The sequence below is a fragment of the Onychostruthus taczanowskii genome, unplaced genomic scaffold, assembly GCF_017590055.1.
Source record: "Onychostruthus taczanowskii isolate IOZ18803 unplaced genomic scaffold, ASM1759005v1 scaffold4, whole genome shotgun sequence".
NCBI lineage: Eukaryota > Metazoa > Chordata > Aves > Passeriformes > Passeridae > Onychostruthus > Onychostruthus taczanowskii.
The window spans coordinates 19,051,593-19,070,138 of record NW_024501459.1 but is presented as its reverse complement, the minus strand read 5'-3'; the positions used below and the strand labels follow the sequence as shown (position 1 = coordinate 19,070,138).

The window sequence follows — 18,546 nt, the reverse complement described above, 5'->3', positions numbered from 1 at the left end:
ATGAAACTCCATGACCTACACAGCTGAAGAGCTACAAATGTACAAGTGCATTCTTCACTACTAACTTGGCAATATTTAGACCTTTGAAGAATCTTGCTATGTCCTGGTCAGATGACTGCCACGGCAATCCTCTTGCTCGGATAACAGCATTGTCATCCACAAGCTCCATCTTGCTGCTGCAGGCACAGAAAGAAGTAGTAATGCAGAGACATCTGCCACATACCAACCTGTCTGCTTGTCATTTATACTCCAGGAACAGGCTTCTGTCCCTGCTCTGTGTCTGCTGGATAGCAATGCCAAGACAGTGAGGCCCAAGTGCCACCAACAATTGAAAGCTACTGTACAAGTCTCTCCAAGAGAGTGTTTGCTTTGTTAAGTTGCCCCTTTCCAAGTTCCCCTTTCCTGCTTTTTTACATTTACTCGTTGAGCTGTCATCTCTTCAATCATATTCCCAATTAAGTTCCTTTTCCTGACATCATTCATGCTTCTCCATTATCTAAAGAGGGTGACTGGTATAAAAATCAAGTACCTGCAGTTCTAATCTAGCTACGTAGAAATTTAAGCAGAACAATTAGATGTAACAGAGATTAGTGCTTATTATTTCTACTGTGACAGTGTATAAGAACCAGTCACAAGCCAAGACCAAATCTGTTCAGGGCTGTACTCAGCACACACAGGACTCTGGCTTGAAGAGTCAAGCCTTAACATTGCTGGTTGGGGCCATCACTGTGCTACTAGAGACTAACATAGCTAAAGGTTACATTGGCTGCTTAGCATGGGAATAGCTTAGCCACAGAAAGCCAGGTTCAATTGGTCATTACTCCAGTCCCTTTTGTTCTCTTATTTTTTGAAAGTGTCAAGTTCAACAAAACCTCACAGCTACCCAAGCCTGCCTTTCTGGTTATCGAAGGAACAGCTTTTTTGCACGAAAGAGCTTAAATTATTAAGTAGATGAAGTGTTGTTCAGTAGTAGAGGACTCCCTTGTACAAAAGGGCTGTGGTATGCCTGGTGGGTCATGTTTCTCACTCACATTTTAATTTCTCAGGTGGCCTTTCTGTAGCTGTCTGTCTCAAACTGTTCTCCCTTGACTCCTAGTTCTGTACTTCTCATTATCTGAAATACAATGTGAATCTTCCACTTCATCCCAGAACTTTGTTAGTGAAAAGAAAAAAGCTTAGATCAAGGCTGAACACAGCCTCTGAGCTAATCTCTCTGGATACTTTCTGCCAATGTTGCATTTTTTCTTACTTTTTTGACTCAAAAGTATAAGCATCATCTACCATTATGACAGATCCTTAATCTGAAAGAGGGAAGTGTTTGTGTAAGATGGGAATATAAATAAGGTCAGTTTAACACTAGTATCTTGTGATATTGCAGAGAAATCATTGATAAAACCACTGAGAAAAATCTGTATTTACACATAGAAAAAATGCAGCTACACTAAAAAAACCAAAACCAACTACCCAAGCAACAAAGCAGGCATCAAAGCTTTATGTTTAAAACATATTTGGGAATAAGAATCACCACAGATTAAACAACTGAGTGGTAGCATAGTATTCCTGGCACAATATCTTCATGAAAGTGTTCCTTCCCTATTAAAAAAACAATTATGTATATGCAGTACCTATGTAGTAAATTGCAGGAAGAGTGCAAGAGTTAGTAACTAATAGGGTTATTTCTGAAACACTGCTTACATTCTTTGTTAATAGCACAACACACTTACTACCCATTATAAGCACTTATTAGCAGAACACAGAACTCTCAGCAGCTAACAGGCAGCACTGAAATCTAACAAGAAAACAGGCTTGCATCTGATCATAGATTGCCTGCTCCCTTTCCCACTTGAAGGATCTAATCAATTCCCATAGCAGTGGGAAGGTAAATAAATATAATGCTAACAGCTATTGGCAAATTAGGAAGAGAGATGTACAGCTGATCTAAGCAGTAATCTTAAACAAAAAGTGGTGGGGTTTGAAACATGTGCAACAAGAAGAGGAAGTACTTACCAAGGCCCACTTTCAAATTTGTAGTTCACCCTTTCTGGATCTGAAAATCTGTGATCTATGAAATACAACACAAGTTATTTGCTATTTTGTCAACGTACAGGACAGGCAGTAAAACCAAAGAAGGAACAAAGAAAACTCATTCATCATAATCACTTACTGTATGGTTCAGATATTAATTTTAAAATTATATTCCCCATATCTTCAACTTGAGAGGCTCCATAGGGAAATGCTGGACTGTTCTTGTCAAGATTTAAATCTTTATGCTGGAGTTAAGTCAATCATCACCAAACAGATTTCTAATTGGTTTCCTGCTAGAGCAACACACTTTCATGTTGTCCTTGTATGTTGCTTCTCAGGGGAAGATTCAATCCATCTTCCTGCTGGGATACATTAGCTGTTCTGCCTTGGCCTCTAGTTACTGCCACCTGTGGGAGTGTAAGGTCACTAGAGAGTGTCTGGGGACATGAGACCCCATAACAAGGACATGTCTTCAATATGTATGTTTGACAGCTACACTGCTGCATGTTGAAGAGACTGGAGCCATGTTCTCTTTAATTAACATCCTCTTTAATCTTCAGGGGAAGAAGCTTTTTGACCAGCTAAATCCCAAAGCAAGGAAGATTTAGGGCAGGAGAAGCAAACTATCAACTAAAAGCTCCAGAAATGGAGGGATGTTCCACAGGCTTTTTGACCAGCTAAATCCCAAAGCAGACAAGTACCTTACCACTTCAACAAAATTCATAAGTGACACCTTGTCTAAACCTTGCCCATTAGAAGTTACAACTCAAGTTTTGTGCTGTTGCACAGAAGCATTTTGAGAATCTGATGAGAGTCCACCAGTCATGTGTTTTGTCAAGAGGCAAAACAGAGCCCCACAACCCATAGATTCAGACCAAAGGATTTTGGAAATGACTGCAATAGAGAGCAGGAAGCATCCTGTCCCAGGAAGGCCTTAGAAAGACCATTTTTTTCAGACAACTGTAAACAGTTTACTATGGTATCTCCTGCTTTTCATCATATTTGCCCCTCTCCAACATCAGGCTACAGGACTGAAAGATTATTTGCAATTCTACTCCATTACTTATGAAGCAAATTTTTAAAAAAAGTCTCCCACTCATTTTCTTTGAGGACTGAAGGGTAAAAAATGTAATCAAGAACAGAACAAAAAATAAGGAAATCTGGGAATAAGTGTTGCACTTTTTACTCACTTTCAGTTAGCATCAAGACTTCAGAGCAAAAGTGAGAGTTTCTTAAACAACATCCATCCTGGCATGGAGGTACAATAATGCAACACATTGAAAACAGCCAAGAGCACCAATTATTTGTCCACATGCCTCCCAGACTACATTAAACACATTTCAAATGCTCCAGAGCCTGCATTATGCTGTTCAAAGGTTGGTTCATAGTCCAAGATAGCAGGTTTCCTCTTAAAAGAGGAATGCTTTCTCCACCTAGAGCTGAGCAACATTTGAGTTGTCAGATGCCTACATGAAGTGCAGGGAACAGAACAGTTTCTGTTAGAAACAAACACCTCATACCAGCTTTGTTGTATCATCTCATCAACAGGTGAGCCAGCACAAATTTCTTTGTGAGATAAGGTCTTCCCTATTATTTGTAGGATGACAGCAAGACATCCTACAGAAACAGATTTTTAGAAAACTGTGTAACAGTTGTCTTGTTACAAGATGAAAAATAACTTGAACTGAATTAATGTATTCCTCTTCCACAACAAGGAAAGGAAAGCTGCTGTGCCAACAAAATACACTTCAGGCTAATTTGATTTTGAAGCTTTGTTGGTTTTAAGTGTGCATTGGAGTATGGAATGTGAGAGGATGATGCTTAGTCTTAGAAGAACATTTGAAGCTTAAGTGAATTATCTTATTTAAAAACCAGAATACTTAAACCAGTGATTCCTACCCTCCAACTGCTTCACTATAAATAGTTTCCTAGTCGTTGCCTTTACCCTCCTCCTCCTCCTAGTACCTTCTTTGGGGTAAAGTACTGTGAACAGCAAATAGTTTTCTTAAAAACCAAGGCAAAAAGCCTGAGCAACTCCAAAGCATGGTTTAAGAGATTACAACTATTTATGACAACAAAAAATTTCTTAATCAGTCTTTCTTCCTTAGCTTTAAACAAGCTCAAGCTCACTACCTCCTCTGCCCCCAGAAAGAGGGGGCTGGAAAGAAAAATAACCCACAAACAGACTCTGACAGAGGGTGTGTAAGCAGCACCACACAGATGTTTCTGGGCACCCTGTGTATCAGGGCAGAGTAGTGGTCCTCCTCCCTTTCCTGACACTGTTCCCCTGTAGCACCTAACAGGTCCACACTGGGCTTGTGCAGAGCCTCTGAGGGAACCAGAGGCAGGCTGCTGATGGTGCAGGTGTTGGAACCCTGGTCTTGCCTGACCAAGTTTTATGAAGATTTTGGAAATGTGTTTCCTCTGTCAAAAATCAAGAGAAATGGGGCAGGAGTTTCAATAGCTATTCCAGCAGGGGACATGCATACACATGTGCTTGGCTGTTAGACTATGCTGTCAGAACTGAAAAGACATTTCAATATTTCCTTTGTGCTGAGCCAAAGATCCCTACAAGTGATCAGCATTCAGAGAGGGGAATGCAGAAATGTGAAAAGGGAAGGAATTTGAAGAGAAACCATCAGACAAGGAAAACAAACAAGGACCCCACCCCATAATAATTTTCTTTGGTGAAACTGTTTTCTGAAAACACTGGTCCACAGCAGAAGCAGTTCCTGAAAATGCTCTAGTGCCAACAGAAGCTGGTACCAGTTGTCAGACACAGGGAGTCAGTTGTGCCAAACTCTAGAGAAACAAACACAGTGGAGGGGAGGAAGTAAGTCATCAACATTATTGCAAGCATAACCTCACACCTTCCCCTCTGATTAGTCAGAAGCACAGCTTTTAGGCAAGATTGGAGAAGAAAACGGATCATTTTCTGCATGTTTAAAGAACATGCTAAGTAAAAATCTGTATTCTAATGATCAAGATTGACTACACAGAGGTAGACACCTATGGACAGCAGCATTAGAAATTATGGTAGTTAGGAAAAAATATAAGTGAAATAGTTTATATTCCTTGTTCTGTGAAGGGATAGGAGGCCACACATGTTTGTGTACATTTATACTTAAGGGATCCTTTTCCTGAGCAATTGGAGGAAGACAATTACAGGGGATAATGCAAGTTCACCTTTAAAGAAGTGTTAGAAACCAGACATGGCTCTCCAGAGCTAATATATGAAGTAGCATCCACACGTACATTCTTAATGAAGCAACAAGCAAAAGACAGTCCCAAATAAGGCAGGATAGCAAACCAGGAATTACTTCATCCTGGTGTGCAGCTGTGGTACCACCTCCTGCAACACTCAGCAAGCTAAAGGGAGCAGGAAGGAAAGGTATATTCTACATTAGGGTGGCCTCTCTAACACTGAAGAAATTTCTAAATTATTTCCTCAGATGTATCACCACAGCTTCACTCACTGCCAGTGTCCTCCAAGACTTATTCCTTCCCACTGTCTCAACTCCTTTCTCACTGAATAACTAACTAAACCTGAGATGACATGAAACAGCACTGCAATTGTGCTCTGATCCTTTCCCCTTTGTTCTGTTTCTTATTTAAGTCCCTTTAGACAGAAGATTACATCTTTCCACATATGCTTTGCATAAAGGTAATATAATAATAATATTATATTACCTTTATGTTTCTGAGTACTATCACAGGAAATACAAATAGCAATATCCAAGATTCTCACCTAATACCCAATTATGGGCATTTTATTGTCAGAGTTAAGCACTATTGTTTATAACTGTGCTCCACATTATTGTTTCCAAGACACCCAGGTAAAAATACAAAAACAAACCAAAAAAATCAAGTTTCAGTACTACAATATCCAGTGCATTAACAAGCTGTTCTGTAGTGCCCCTGAGTTTCTACTGACAACACTGGAAAATACTCCTAGTAAGAAGTTATCCTCACACATCCAGTTCAGAAGTGAATGGAGCAAACCAAGCACTGAAGGAAGCAAGAGCTATTTGCCATTTAATAGCTTCTGCACACCCAATCTCGAGGCAAAGGATGAGTCTTCTGCAAACCTAATAGGAATAGTCATGCAAGCTTTATTCACTCCACCCTGAAGGCACTCACAGGGTAAAAACTGGCTCAGCAAGCTTTGCAAATCAAGAAGTGTAGCAAGTATGGGAGGTACAGAGGGTGCAAGAACAACCCTGCTCCTTTTGTATGCTTACACATTAAAAAAAAATGTTGACAAACCCAAGTCCTTTTCTCTGCTGGAACATGATCACTTCCCTCAAGTTTTGTTACTCAAAATTTCTCATAATTGTCCTGCTGTCATTACACTTACACAATTCTGACAAAGTCTGCCAGAAAACTGTCGCATACACAAGAACTGTTTTGACACCATGAGTTAGGCAGCAGTAGTACTCAGAGATAATTACAACTAGTCTTAGTTCTGCCTTGGTCCCTTGAATTTCACAGCATTTTAAACATTGCTTTACCTTTATCTAAAAGAAATGAGTGGCTGTTTGTTGTGAAATGCAGAACTTCTTGCAGGGGTTGGGAGTAAAGATTTGTAAAGCTTACACCTGAGTTCTTCAGTTTGTCACGGTTTCATTGCTATACACAAATTCCAAGTAGCCTCCTGAGAGAGTAAGTCCACAAAGTACTTTCTAAAGGAAGAAAAACCCAGCCAGTTATTCAGTCTATTATCTCTATACTCTTTTACAATATTGTGCTTGCCTTGTCTGCAATAAATACATAGCCAAGCCCCTACAATCCAGTATGCAGTATACCAAAATGTCTATCTGCAAATGACTGTGCAGTAGGAAGTTACCTCCCCTGACAGCCGGGAACAGTAGTGTACATTCCCCATTTGCCTGTAATTTGTTGTTTGATCAAAAGTGACCCATCAAAACAAAAGTTTTTGAAGACTTTAACTTCAATGACTGTAGATCAATACCCAGCTTTCTCCTAACTACTTCATATCATAAAAATTTCCTCTTACTTATCACAACCAGGCTATACACATATAAATAGAGATGTAAGTACATGAAGGGTTGAGCCCAAAAATTATTCTACTCCTGCTTCTACCAGTCTCTAAATGCAGGTCTCTTGAATATCTAGTCATTACCATAGCTCCATACTAAAACCTGCCATCCTCACCAAAATCTAATGTATAGTTTCTGTAGCAGAAATCACTATAGTTTCTGTAGCAGAAATCATGGAAGATTCATACGCCCTTCTTTAGCTGTGAGGTTAGCTCCATACTAAAACCTTCTATCCTCACCAAAATCTAATGTATTTGGCACACTATAGTTTCTGTGGCAGAAATCATGGAAGATTCATACGCCCTTCTTTAGCTGTGAGGCCAAGAAGCTGCACTTTCTACAAGAATAAAAAGTGCTTGATCAGATTCTATGTGCTAATCTGCAGCTTCATTTCAACCTACTGTACTTATTTCTGACTTGTTCTTGTGTCCACACCCCAGCATAGCCTTATATGAAGGAAGAAGAACTAAACAACTCCGCACACAATTTATGGAACTAGTCTTTAGGCTGCTTAAACAATCTTTTTATCCTGAACATCACATACACGTCCATGGTCTGCAAGGGCAGTTGACTTCTGCAGCTTCTGACACTGAGGAGGTTAAGGTGATACATTTCAGCAAGGATAAACAACCTTTTTATCCTAAACATCACATACACGGGCAGTTAACTTCTGCAGCTTCTGACACTGAGGAGGTTAAGGTGATACATTTCAGCAAGGTGAGGAGAATGAAAATTATCATATTTGTCAATAAAAGAAAACAAAAATTGTTTTACACTTTTTGGTCTCTGCATCCTCTGCTGCCACACTCTCACACAATGACAGGGGAGAGACAATTGATTTTAACCATGTTGCATAAACATAGCAAGTTCACAAATAAGAGCCTCATCAGTTACAAAACAAAATAAGCCTCAAAAATAAACACAAGACCAGAATGAAGTTAGGTTTATATACCTTAAGAACCATATCTTATCCTGAACTTGGACTCAAGCTGAATGCATTTGGATAGACCAACTAAACTTCTAGGAACTTGGAGAATATATTATTGGCAATTGCCAAAATGACTCTCAGGCAGCACTAACTCTAACTCCTGACAGTTACCTGACTACCAGCAGACTTCCTGACAGTCAGGTAACACAGGGTGGTTTGCCTCCCTCTCCCAGCAGGCAGGGAATACTCAGTCCTCCACCATGCCCCAGCTGACCAGCGACACTCCAGCTAGCTACAGTCATACAACTCCTTCCACAGTGGAAAGGCATACCCCAGACATTCACATAAGGAGAAAATAAGGGCAACTCTCTGAAACAGCTGAAGTAGCTCACTGTCTTTAATTTCTCCAGATCATGTCAAAGCATTCCTTAAACAATGTATTAAGTTTTTGACCATAAATTTAAGAATTCTCCATCATCGAGTTTCAATGCACCACAGCATTTATTTCACTTTTCTTCATAAAGATTCAGAATCTTCTATTCTGAAGTGTACTGCCTTCCTTCAGAATATGGGGAGAAATAACTTTTTGTCCCTTCATTAGCAGAGATTAATCTTAATTTGCAGCTAAAGCAGAGCAGAATGGTTAAACACAGAAATCCACCCCCATATTTTATGCCCCCAACAGGTACAAAGCCCAGGCAATACTACTTCTGCAGTGAAAGCCCAAAAATTTCTGAAGCCACAGACATCACCTCTTAATGGCAACCACTCCATGGACACAATAAGCAAGTCAGAAGAAAAGTTAATGAAAACAATAGCAGCAACATCAACCACCAATACCAAAGACAAACATCTTTATTCCTTTCCAAAGACAAATTCCTTTATTCCTCCTTGATACCTGACTTTTGGGACCACTACTTCAATAGCTCTGTGTCCAAGAATATTTCTGGGATAAGGACTGAAGCTTGCACCAAGAGGAGAGACTGCTAGGGAAGAAGGCATGGCCAAATCACAGCTTCAGCTCTCAAGTTCAGACTAGGAAAGAGCCAGACAGGATGGGGTTACAGACCCCTTCAGACTATTCAGAATGCAGTTTTAGACATCCCTATCACTGAAAATGGAAACATACTACTGACTGCATCTTGGTGCCAGCCAAGCCTCACCACCCTGTGAGGTGTAGCATGTGCACCTTCTATGAGACTGAATACCACATGTTGCAACAGTATCCCTGTGTTAGATATTTACCACTAGGTCACACCAATAATAACCATCTCCTCCTGAAAATTAAGGTGGTCTCCCAACATTCGCTCTTCCCTAAAATAAAATAAAAATCTAACTGATGCTATAAAACTCAACACCTAAACTTTAATATTACAATTCACAACAGCAATCCGGAAAAAAAAAAGTGTCGCTTTCTTTAAACTTCACAGTTTAGTGTGAGATGAATATAAAGATGGCAAAGAAAACATACAGAAATCAAGAAGAAATACAAGATTTTCTCCATAGAAGCATTAATCCTCATATGCTTTTATCTTTATCTTTGTGAGAAAACTAAGTACAGCTCCAAGTCACTCATTAAAGTTATACCACCCCTAAACATGTGTTGCAAGCATTACTCATACACCTCTGTCCTAAAATTCAGCCAAGACTCTAACAGCAGCAGAGACACCATCCATCACTGTTAAAAGGATACATTCTGTCATGGCTGCAACATCGAGTTTGCTAACTTCTGGTGAGCCAGGGCAACACTTCTTGAACTCTTTCCGCAAGTCAAAAAAGGAGTAGAAGCATTCAGGCAGTAAAATATTCTGTAAAAGGAACAAAGTAACCACTGTCAGTTAGGGTGAGTTTAATCTACTTTGTGTATAGATACTAAACTTTCTAACAATATCTTTAGAATAGATAGGAAATGCAAACAATCCTTGCTACAGATTGCTCTTCATAGCCAGGTAAGTATGTTCCTAAACTTTTTTTTAATCAAACAGCTTTCTCTTTATACTGTTTTTAATAAGAGAAATGTGCTTTTGTACTACCAGAGAAACATTTGCCGTTATTACTAGAGCTTCAAATCCAATATATATGTAGCAGAGCAAATGCCTCCTATTGCAATATTTATCATCAATTCTTGACTGCAATTTTAACTGTTTAAAGCCAGAGGGTAGTCAGTTCAGTTTGTAGAATTAAGCAAATTTTGCAAGACCAGCAGACAGTTTATAGAAAAGGCTGGTTTCAGAGAAGAGTCACACTTCAAATATTTATTTCCAACAAATAAAAAAAATCTACTGTGCAGAAGAGGGTTTGACATGGTGCAGAGGTTGTCAGCCTATGCATGGTAACTGCTTTAACTGCACCATACAAAGCCAGAAGCAAGTTATGCAGCCCACTAGAAGTCAATGAATCTCTTATTGCCCCACCACTGCATCTACCACATGCTTCTAATTTTTTTGGGAGTGGAAAGGAGAAGACATGGAGAAGTCTTGGGGGCAAGCTGTTAAAGCCAATGCAAACCCTTACTCCTTCAGCTAGCTCTTCACCCCAGACAGAATACTACATATTCCTTCTGGCTGTTTGTTGCCTGCAAGGCCTTTCCAGACTGCAGATAAAGGCTTTCTGGGATTTAACAACTAATTAGCATGTTGGCATTATAACAGATAGCAGCCTATGTGAAAGCACATTTTGGGAGCCCAAAGAACACAGTTCAGGCTCTAAAACAAATTCTGCTTTGAGAACATCAGAGTTTATCTTAGCATATGGACAGGTGTATTAGGCAAACGATACTCTTTAAAGACTTATGAAAATGCAGATGGGCTTGCCAACATTTCCTGCTCTAGATTTAGCATGATTTTCTTCCTTGATGTGAAATGAAGTTCTGTACTTCATTTATGTTCTTTTGGAATGGCTGATGCCAATTTACTCTCTGAATACCAGGAGTTGCTAGATGGCTTCAGAAGAGATATCTTAGAAATAAATAACTTCAAGAGCCTAGAGATTTCTGCCTATCTGGACCTTAGTGATCCCACACTGCAATCCCTGCATTAGGATATTCAAAAACCTATTACAAGTTTCATAAGCATCTAGTTTACTTAATCTACAGGCAGCACAAAGCAAATTTCAAATGAAACATTCTTAACAAAACAGCAACAGAAGATTTTGATAAAGATTTGATGCCTGTCTGTGACCCTGTTATGATACAGAAAAAGGATCCCTGACATCAAACCAACTAAAATAACTGCAGGATGTGTCCCTTCTTTTACTCACATAATTTAAATGGATAACAAGTTTTACTTTATTAGCAAGAAGAAAGCCTTTTAAAAACCTGTTTCCACATTTTCTCATGTTTTAGGTCATAGAAGGCAAGTTACACATATAAGAACTGTCCCTTCACTGTGAATAGTGCTCACTGTTCCTCTTCTAAGACTTCAAATTTATCAATACTTAAAGCACAAACAAGTACTACAACCTTGTACTTGTACTACAAGCTCATTCAGTATCACTCTTGTAACAGCACAGACCTGCAGCAGTGTCCCTTGAAAGACGGGGCAGCAAATTGATGGGCAGAGAAGTCAGGTACAATGAGAGGAGCAGAACAGCTCAGTTACAGAGCAGTGCATGCTCATACCAAACCACAAAATGAGGTGTTATTAATATTGAGGCAGTTATTTCAGAACCAGAGAGACTCACATATTGCTGCAACCCTATCACTAACGAAAAGTAGGCAGGACTTCATAACACTGTTAGTGATTTGGCAACTCTGAAGCTATGGAAAACTCCAGACTACAGAACTAATCATCACTCATAGCCTGCATCACACTACTGTTCAGCTCCTTACAAATACGAGCACCGCCCTTGGAGCGTCAACTCAATACCCAAAGATTGAAAGTTCCTATAACTAGGCATGAATGTAAAATTTCTAAAAACAGTTTATGGTTAAGATTGTTAATTATTTAGCAACAATCCCACATCCCACCTGTTAACTCTGTAGAAGCTACAAGTACTGTCAATACATTGCTCCCTTCTCAAACATTTAAAAGCGTCTTCCTTCTGATTTAACTTAAAAAGGCATCTCAAGACCACATAGGGACAGGGCACTGTATATGCCCTGTCTATGTGTACGTTCCACACAGACAGGCTCTTTAGCCTCGTAAGCACATTACATACGAGCAATGTTTGTGCTACAGTTATGTGGAGGTACCCTCATACTAGAGAGAAGTTGATTTGCTTTGCAAAAAATCATTTAAAAAGCACATTAAGAGTAAGACTTAAGCTACAACTACATACCTTTTTGGAAGCTTCAGGGTGTAGAACCTGCCTAATGTGCAACTGTCCATCAGTACAGAAACAGAAAGAAGTACCTACACCAATGTTCAGCTCATTGCTCACGGACTGATTAAACTGTTGGCAGGAACAAGAAAAAACATATATGTTACAGAGATCAGAGTGGCACCACTAGGCAGTGTCATCAGTTGGTAATGTGTTATTCCTGGGCAGCAGGAACACAGAGCTGGAATTCTTTTTCATATAAATTTACTCCTTCACATCTGTAGGTTAGTTTCTTACTAGCTAAGCACAGGTTAACTTCCATGATAAATCTCTTCAGATGGGAACCACCCCTTTCCCCCTTCTAATGAGATATGGCTACACAGACAGCCCACACCACAGAAGAAAATTCTTTTCAAGACTTGCAAGAGCATTGCAATGAGACAAAGCTGATTGCAAAGACCTGAGGCAGTACTGGGGCAGAAGAGCTTTTTAGATGGGGCACTCAAACATATCAGAAAGACAGGCTTTCAGCCCATTGATTTCCTCAATAGGAATCACACACACTTCCTTGTTAACCTAGAGGCTTCAGTACCATCACCGTCCCAGGACTGATGAGCACAAACCTTAACAGGGGACACCTAAGTCTGGCTTCTTCCAACACTGATTAGGGCTCACCCTCAGCTGAAACTCACTCAGGAGCCAGCATGGCAGGAGAGTGGGGTAGGGAAACAGCTAACCCTAACCTTCCTCCCTTGAGGTTCAGTTCTTCCCAAGGCCAATAAAGAAAAGGCAAAGGAGAAAGGCCCACAAAGCCCTAGGCTTCCTGGCCCACACTTGTTTGTGGTGCTCCTGTACCAGGCTCCACTGCTCTCATGGTGGGGATAAGCAGACGATGATACCACCTCTACCCCACGGGGGAACTCCCAAAGGAGAACGGCACTTAGCGGCCAGTTATGGGGTGTCACCTGTCTCAGTGCCTGCTCCAGCGGTGGAGCCAGTGCCAGGCTCTCCACATCCACTTGGGTGATCTCCTGGCACTCGGCCGTCAGTTCTGTGTGGTCAGGCCGGACCAGCACGTCATGCAGGTGCCCCAGCTCCAGAGAAAGCAGAGGAGGGGGTGAGTCAGCTCTCCGGGCTGAAAGTCCCCACCTGCAGCACCAGCCCCTACCCTCCACCAGAGCTTGCTCCAGCCTGGGACACCCACTACCAGCCCAGCGCCGAGACCGCCCTGCCCGCATCCAGCATGGCAGGCGCCAAGGGGAGCAGCAGGTCGGGGTGCTCCCCCGTCGGGTGAAAATACCTCCTTACTCCTCAGGTCGACCACTTTCCACAGGAGCTGGAGCAGCTCTCGCTCGTCTGAGCCCAACCTTGCCCCGTTGGTGCCCGCCGTGGTCACGAAGAGAATCACCAGGTAGTCGGGAGACGCCGTCATCGTGCCACCGGGCCAGCAGAGCAGGTAAAAAGAAGGAAAGGAAGAAGCGGGGAAAGAGAAGAAGCCGAAAACTTTCCTTGCCCCAGGCGCTTCCAAGCGAGACCCAAGCGGCAGAACCCCCAGCTGTAGCCTCACTCCCCAAGGACCTGGCGTGGGGGAGGCGCACGGCTCCCCCTGTTTCCCACCCCCTTTTCCCCGAGGTGGGTGTTAGCCGCTCCCACACTAACTGCACTCCTGGGAAAGGCGCAATGGCTGCGAGCTTTTCTGCGCGGGGCCGCGGCAGCACCTGCCCACCCCCGGCCCACGTGGTGCAGGTAACACACACCTGGCGCCGCCGCCCATTGGCCCCGCCGGGCGGGGACGTGGCAGCGCGGCGGGGGCGGCAGCCGGAGTGCGGGGCCGGGATTGCGGGGCAGGGATTGCGGGCGGGACGCCCAGCGCGGGCCGGGATTGCGGAGATGTTGCGGGGACGCGACAGTGGAGGAGCAGCCCTGAGGCTCAGAGGAGCCTCAGCGTGCCCCGACGGCGGCCCGGACCCTGCCGAGCCGCGCCTTCCGCCGGCGAGGTGCGCTGCCCCGGGATGGTGCAACTCCTCAGCGACGGGGCGGGATCGTCCGGTCCTGCCGGGACATGTCGCAGAGGACAGCTCTGCCTCCTGCCCTGCTCGGGCAGCTCCGTCCCGCGGACGGAAGGGCGGGGGAGATGGCCACGCCGCTGGTAACAGCCCCGGCGGGTCCCCCGCTTTGGTCGGGGGCCAGGGAGCGCTGTGTTGGCGTGCGGGCTGGCTGTCCCCGGGAGCAGCTCCGAGGGAGACCAGGGGCTCAGGGCGGTAAAGCCTTTTCCTCTGTCGTCCTTAAAGCAGCGGCATCGCAGCTTCTCTATGGTCCTGGCACGGCGGATCAAGTCGTGCGTTAAAAGCTGGCTGGTTTGGCTGTCGCAGCCTTCCCTCGATGAGCTGGTGATTTTGGACCTTTTGACAATCTCTCTTGTTTTATGGTGAAATCTCTATTTTAAAATCTCCTTTTAAAAATCTCCTTTTTAATTATTCTCCAACACAATTTTTTTTTTCATGACAAATCACAGAATGCAGAGTAAACAACACTTTCTGTCTGCAGGGAAATCCTGTAATATACTTAATTCTTTAAGACATCAGTTGTTAATTTCCAACTTCATTGAGATGGTGCTTCTTGAAATTTTTACTGAGAGCGCAGACTCATGGAATATACTGAGTTAGAGGGTGATGCCATTTGGGCTTTGCTTTTTTTTCCTATGTTCTCCTTGTTCTTCACACATATATTTGTAACTCTGTCACCTATTGAATTAGTAGATAGTTTTCCCAGTGCTTTTCCATGGCCTTTCTCTAAGCAGAAAGACAAAACAAATTCCAGAGCTCTAAGCCCCGGGGGGTACAAGGCCCCGGTGGTTCTGGTTCTTGGTTCTTCCTGGGAACCAAGGCCGAGAACAACTCTTCGAGATACGTTCTCATGGACAAAGTACAACTAGTGCTGAAGGAGGCGCTCCAGAGAAGGGGCTTGACCTGGGGGGGAATTGCATCACCACTTGTCCTTCTAATTAGTGCTTTTTATCAATTTTGCTAATTTCCTAAAACCTACAGAAATGTACTCATCCCTGGAGGGGGTGGATTTTTGTGGGCATGTGGCAGAGAGAATAGGTTCACAGGGCATTTTCCATAACTGCCCCTGAAGGCCTTCATTAAAGATCCTCTTTTATATTACCTCCGTACTAAAATTATCTTGAGTTTCATTTCCAGGTTGGGAAATAGGTAACAAGGTGACCCATGAGGATCATTGAGTACAACTCCTGGCCCTGTGCAGGACATGTCAAGAATCACACCATGTGCCTGAGAGCACTGTCCAAATGCTTTTTGAACTAATGAAGGCTTGGTGATGTGACCACTTCCCTGGGGATCCTGTTCCAGTGCCGTCTGGGTGAAAAACCTTGTCTTGATATCTAACAGACCTCTCCTGACTCAGCTTCATGCTGTTTCCTCAAGTTCTTCATGCTGTTTCCTCAAGTTCTTGTCACTGGTCACAAGAATGAAGAGATATGTACTTGCTCCTTGTGAGGATGTTGAGGACAGTCATGAGGTCTCACCTCAATCTCCTCCTTTCTTCTCAGCTGCTCCTAATAAAGTTTCCCCTCAAGGCCTTTCACTATTCTGATGGCCCTCCTTTGGACACTCTCTAAGAGGTTTATATCTTCCTTATACTGCGATGATCAAAATGTTACACAATACTCGAGGTGAGGCTGCCCCAGTGCAGAGCAGAGCAGGACAATCCCCTCCCGTGCTTGGCTGGCCTTGCTGTGCCTGATGCCCCCAGGACAGGGTGGCCCTCCTGGCTGCTAGGGCACTGCTGACTCACATTCAACTTTCCACTGACCAGGATCCCCTGGTCCTTTCTGTGGCACTGCTCTCCAGTCTCTCGTTCTCCAGGCTGTCCATACATCCAGGATTGCCCCATCCCACATGCAGAATCCTGCACTTGCCTTTGTTGAACTTCATATGATTGGTGATTGCCCATTTCTCTTAATTTGTCAACGTCCCTCTGCAGGGCCTCTTTGCTCTCAAAGGAATTGACAGCTCCTCCCAATTTTGTGTTGTCAGCAAATTTACTTAGTATGTCTTTGAGTCTCATGTCCAAGTCTTTAATGAAAACTTTGAAAATAACTGCTCCAAGGATGGAGCCTTGTGGAACCCCACTAGTGACAGGTTGCCAGCCTGATGTCACCCCATTCACTATAACTCTGCACCTGACTTGTGAGCCAGCTGCTCACCCATCATGTCAGCTGGTTGTTCAGCTGTGTGCAGGACATTTCGATGAAGGTGTGCCTTATGTGTTTCTTCATCACTATTTCTTATACTGCTGCAGGTTCACAGCTTGCACCACCTTTTATTAGCACAAACACATTTGTTTGTCAGGAAGGGAGCAGGTGTGTTTCACCACTGCTGGGGATCCTCTCAGCCACTGACTTGTCTCCATAGTGCCTGGCGTCCTCTTCCTGCCCTACTGTGGTTTGGTGCAGCCTGGTTCTCCTTGTCGGGGCTGCTACCAAATTCCAACATGACACATGATGGCTCGAGTAATTGTCACTCTCTCTGGTCCAAGATTTCAAAATTTACATTCACTGGTAGCAGAGACTGCAATTTAAGGGCTTCAAATATCAAATTAATCCCTCCAGTTTTTAAAAGCAGTAGCTGAATTTTTTCATGTGAATCCAGTATCAGTAAACAGATAATTGTACCCTGTTTGTCCGAGGTTTAGAGCACCTGGTTTTCTTTGTGCATTTGTCTTCCAGCTTTTGATGCATGGAGTAAAACATTTGTGAAGTGAAGGTCTGGGGTGTTTGTCCTCAGTAGTGGCTGCAGGTGATCTGTACTCAGCATCTGAGGAGTGAGTTGGTCCTCACACAGGGAGTTTGCTTAGTGATCTCTGCTTAGCCTGGAGCAGAAAGATTCAATGGCATAGGATTTCTTTGTGCAGTTTCCCTTTCAGGTCTTAGTTTACTGCAACTTCTTAGAAAAAACATTTATACTTTAGTACAAAAGTCCAGAACGTTTCTGAAATTACTTCACAGTGGAGCATGCCAGACAGAGAGTTCTGGCTTGGCTGGCTGCTTGTCTTTCAGTGAAACTTAATCTTCTTTCCTAGGCAGTTTCTTTCTCAGTGCCAGCTTGGCTTTTGAGATGCAGCCCTTGTCTTTGTGAGAATGATTTTTGGATGGACACCTGTTCCTTTACTAGTGATATGTTGTATTCTGGCTTATGCACTTTTTTCTTCTCTCTTCTGCCTCATTGTTTCATCCTATGTCTCTGTCCATCTAGGAGCATGAGAGTCCCCAAATTATTGCTACAGCAGGCTGCATTATGTACAGTAATCCCTTTCAAAAGTGAAACTGTACCCTGAAAGTATTCTGAATTCCCATTATGTCTTTTGGGTTACTGGCTAACCCTTGTTGCATTTATTCATTTGTTTATGAAGCTGCTTGTCACTAATTGCCACTGTACAACCATTACCTTTTATTTTTCTCTTTCTTGGCTAATACATTCCCTAAAACACCTGTTTTCCAGTCACAGTTCCCATTCTACCCTCTTTCTTGAATGCTTGCAGCATCTGGTCTAACAACATGCACCAGTTGGTCAGGTTCCTGTGCTGTGTTGCCCAGGCTCTTGGCATTTGTGTACTCCCATTCCAGTTGCTTGTCCCAGGCCATTCCGTTGTCCTGGGACTGGTTAAGCATAGTCTTTGCATGAAGTGTCACCTTCCAGATGTCATGGGCGTTGTTATCTGCAGGAAGGTACTGGGGTGCTTTGAAGCAAATCGATCTCTCAGGGCTCCTCCCAGCACACTGTTGCTGTACTCATCTCCTCTCTGGCAATCCTTTTGTTTCCTGCCTGCTGTCTGTCTGCCCAGCCCGTTTGCCAATCTCAATGTAACCGTTTTTCTGTCATTTTTGTATTAGTTCAGGTGATTTCCCACTACGTGTCCTTTTGTTCCATTACTGTAACAAGACAGTTCTGAAACAGCTCACACCCTTCTTCTTGCCAAGGAGCTCACACCCCCCCATCCCCAATACTGCAAGAGAATCATGTGTCCTCTTATTTGTGTCCTCCATTTTTCTGAAGCTTCCTTCTTTCACCCATTGATCCCCTTCCTAACAAACAAACAACCTGTGACTTTGCACTTCTCAATATGTCCAGATTTTTTCTGCCAGTTCTGCATCTCCTGCCCTGATCTATTCCTCTACAGAAGGGTCTTCATCCCAATACCACCTGCAACTGTTATCCCTTCCTACACAGACCTTTGGCCTCTGACAAGTAT

General features: G+C 43.1%; 1 protein-coding gene across 2 annotated transcripts in view; it reads right to left on the bottom strand.

Moving 5' to 3' along the window:
- Window positions 1-13,705, bottom strand: part of ESRP1 (epithelial splicing regulatory protein 1) — a 30,788-nt gene extending 17,083 nt beyond the window's left edge. For both annotated transcript variants that reach the window (XM_041412769.1, XM_041412770.1), the window contains exons 1-7: window positions 13,574-13,705; window positions 13,239-13,367; window positions 12,292-12,405; window positions 9,707-9,821; window positions 2,165-2,263; window positions 2,008-2,062; window positions 66-176 (exon numbers count right to left, since the gene is read on the bottom strand). In XM_041412769.1, the coding sequence (XP_041268703.1) occupies window positions 66-176; window positions 2,008-2,062; window positions 2,165-2,263; window positions 9,707-9,821; window positions 12,292-12,405; window positions 13,239-13,367; window positions 13,574-13,705 (755 nt within the window). The remainder of the gene's footprint in view (window positions 1-65; window positions 177-2,007; window positions 2,063-2,164; window positions 2,264-9,706; window positions 9,822-12,291; window positions 12,406-13,238; window positions 13,368-13,573) is intronic.
- Window positions 13,706-18,546: the final 4,841 nt, after the last annotated feature.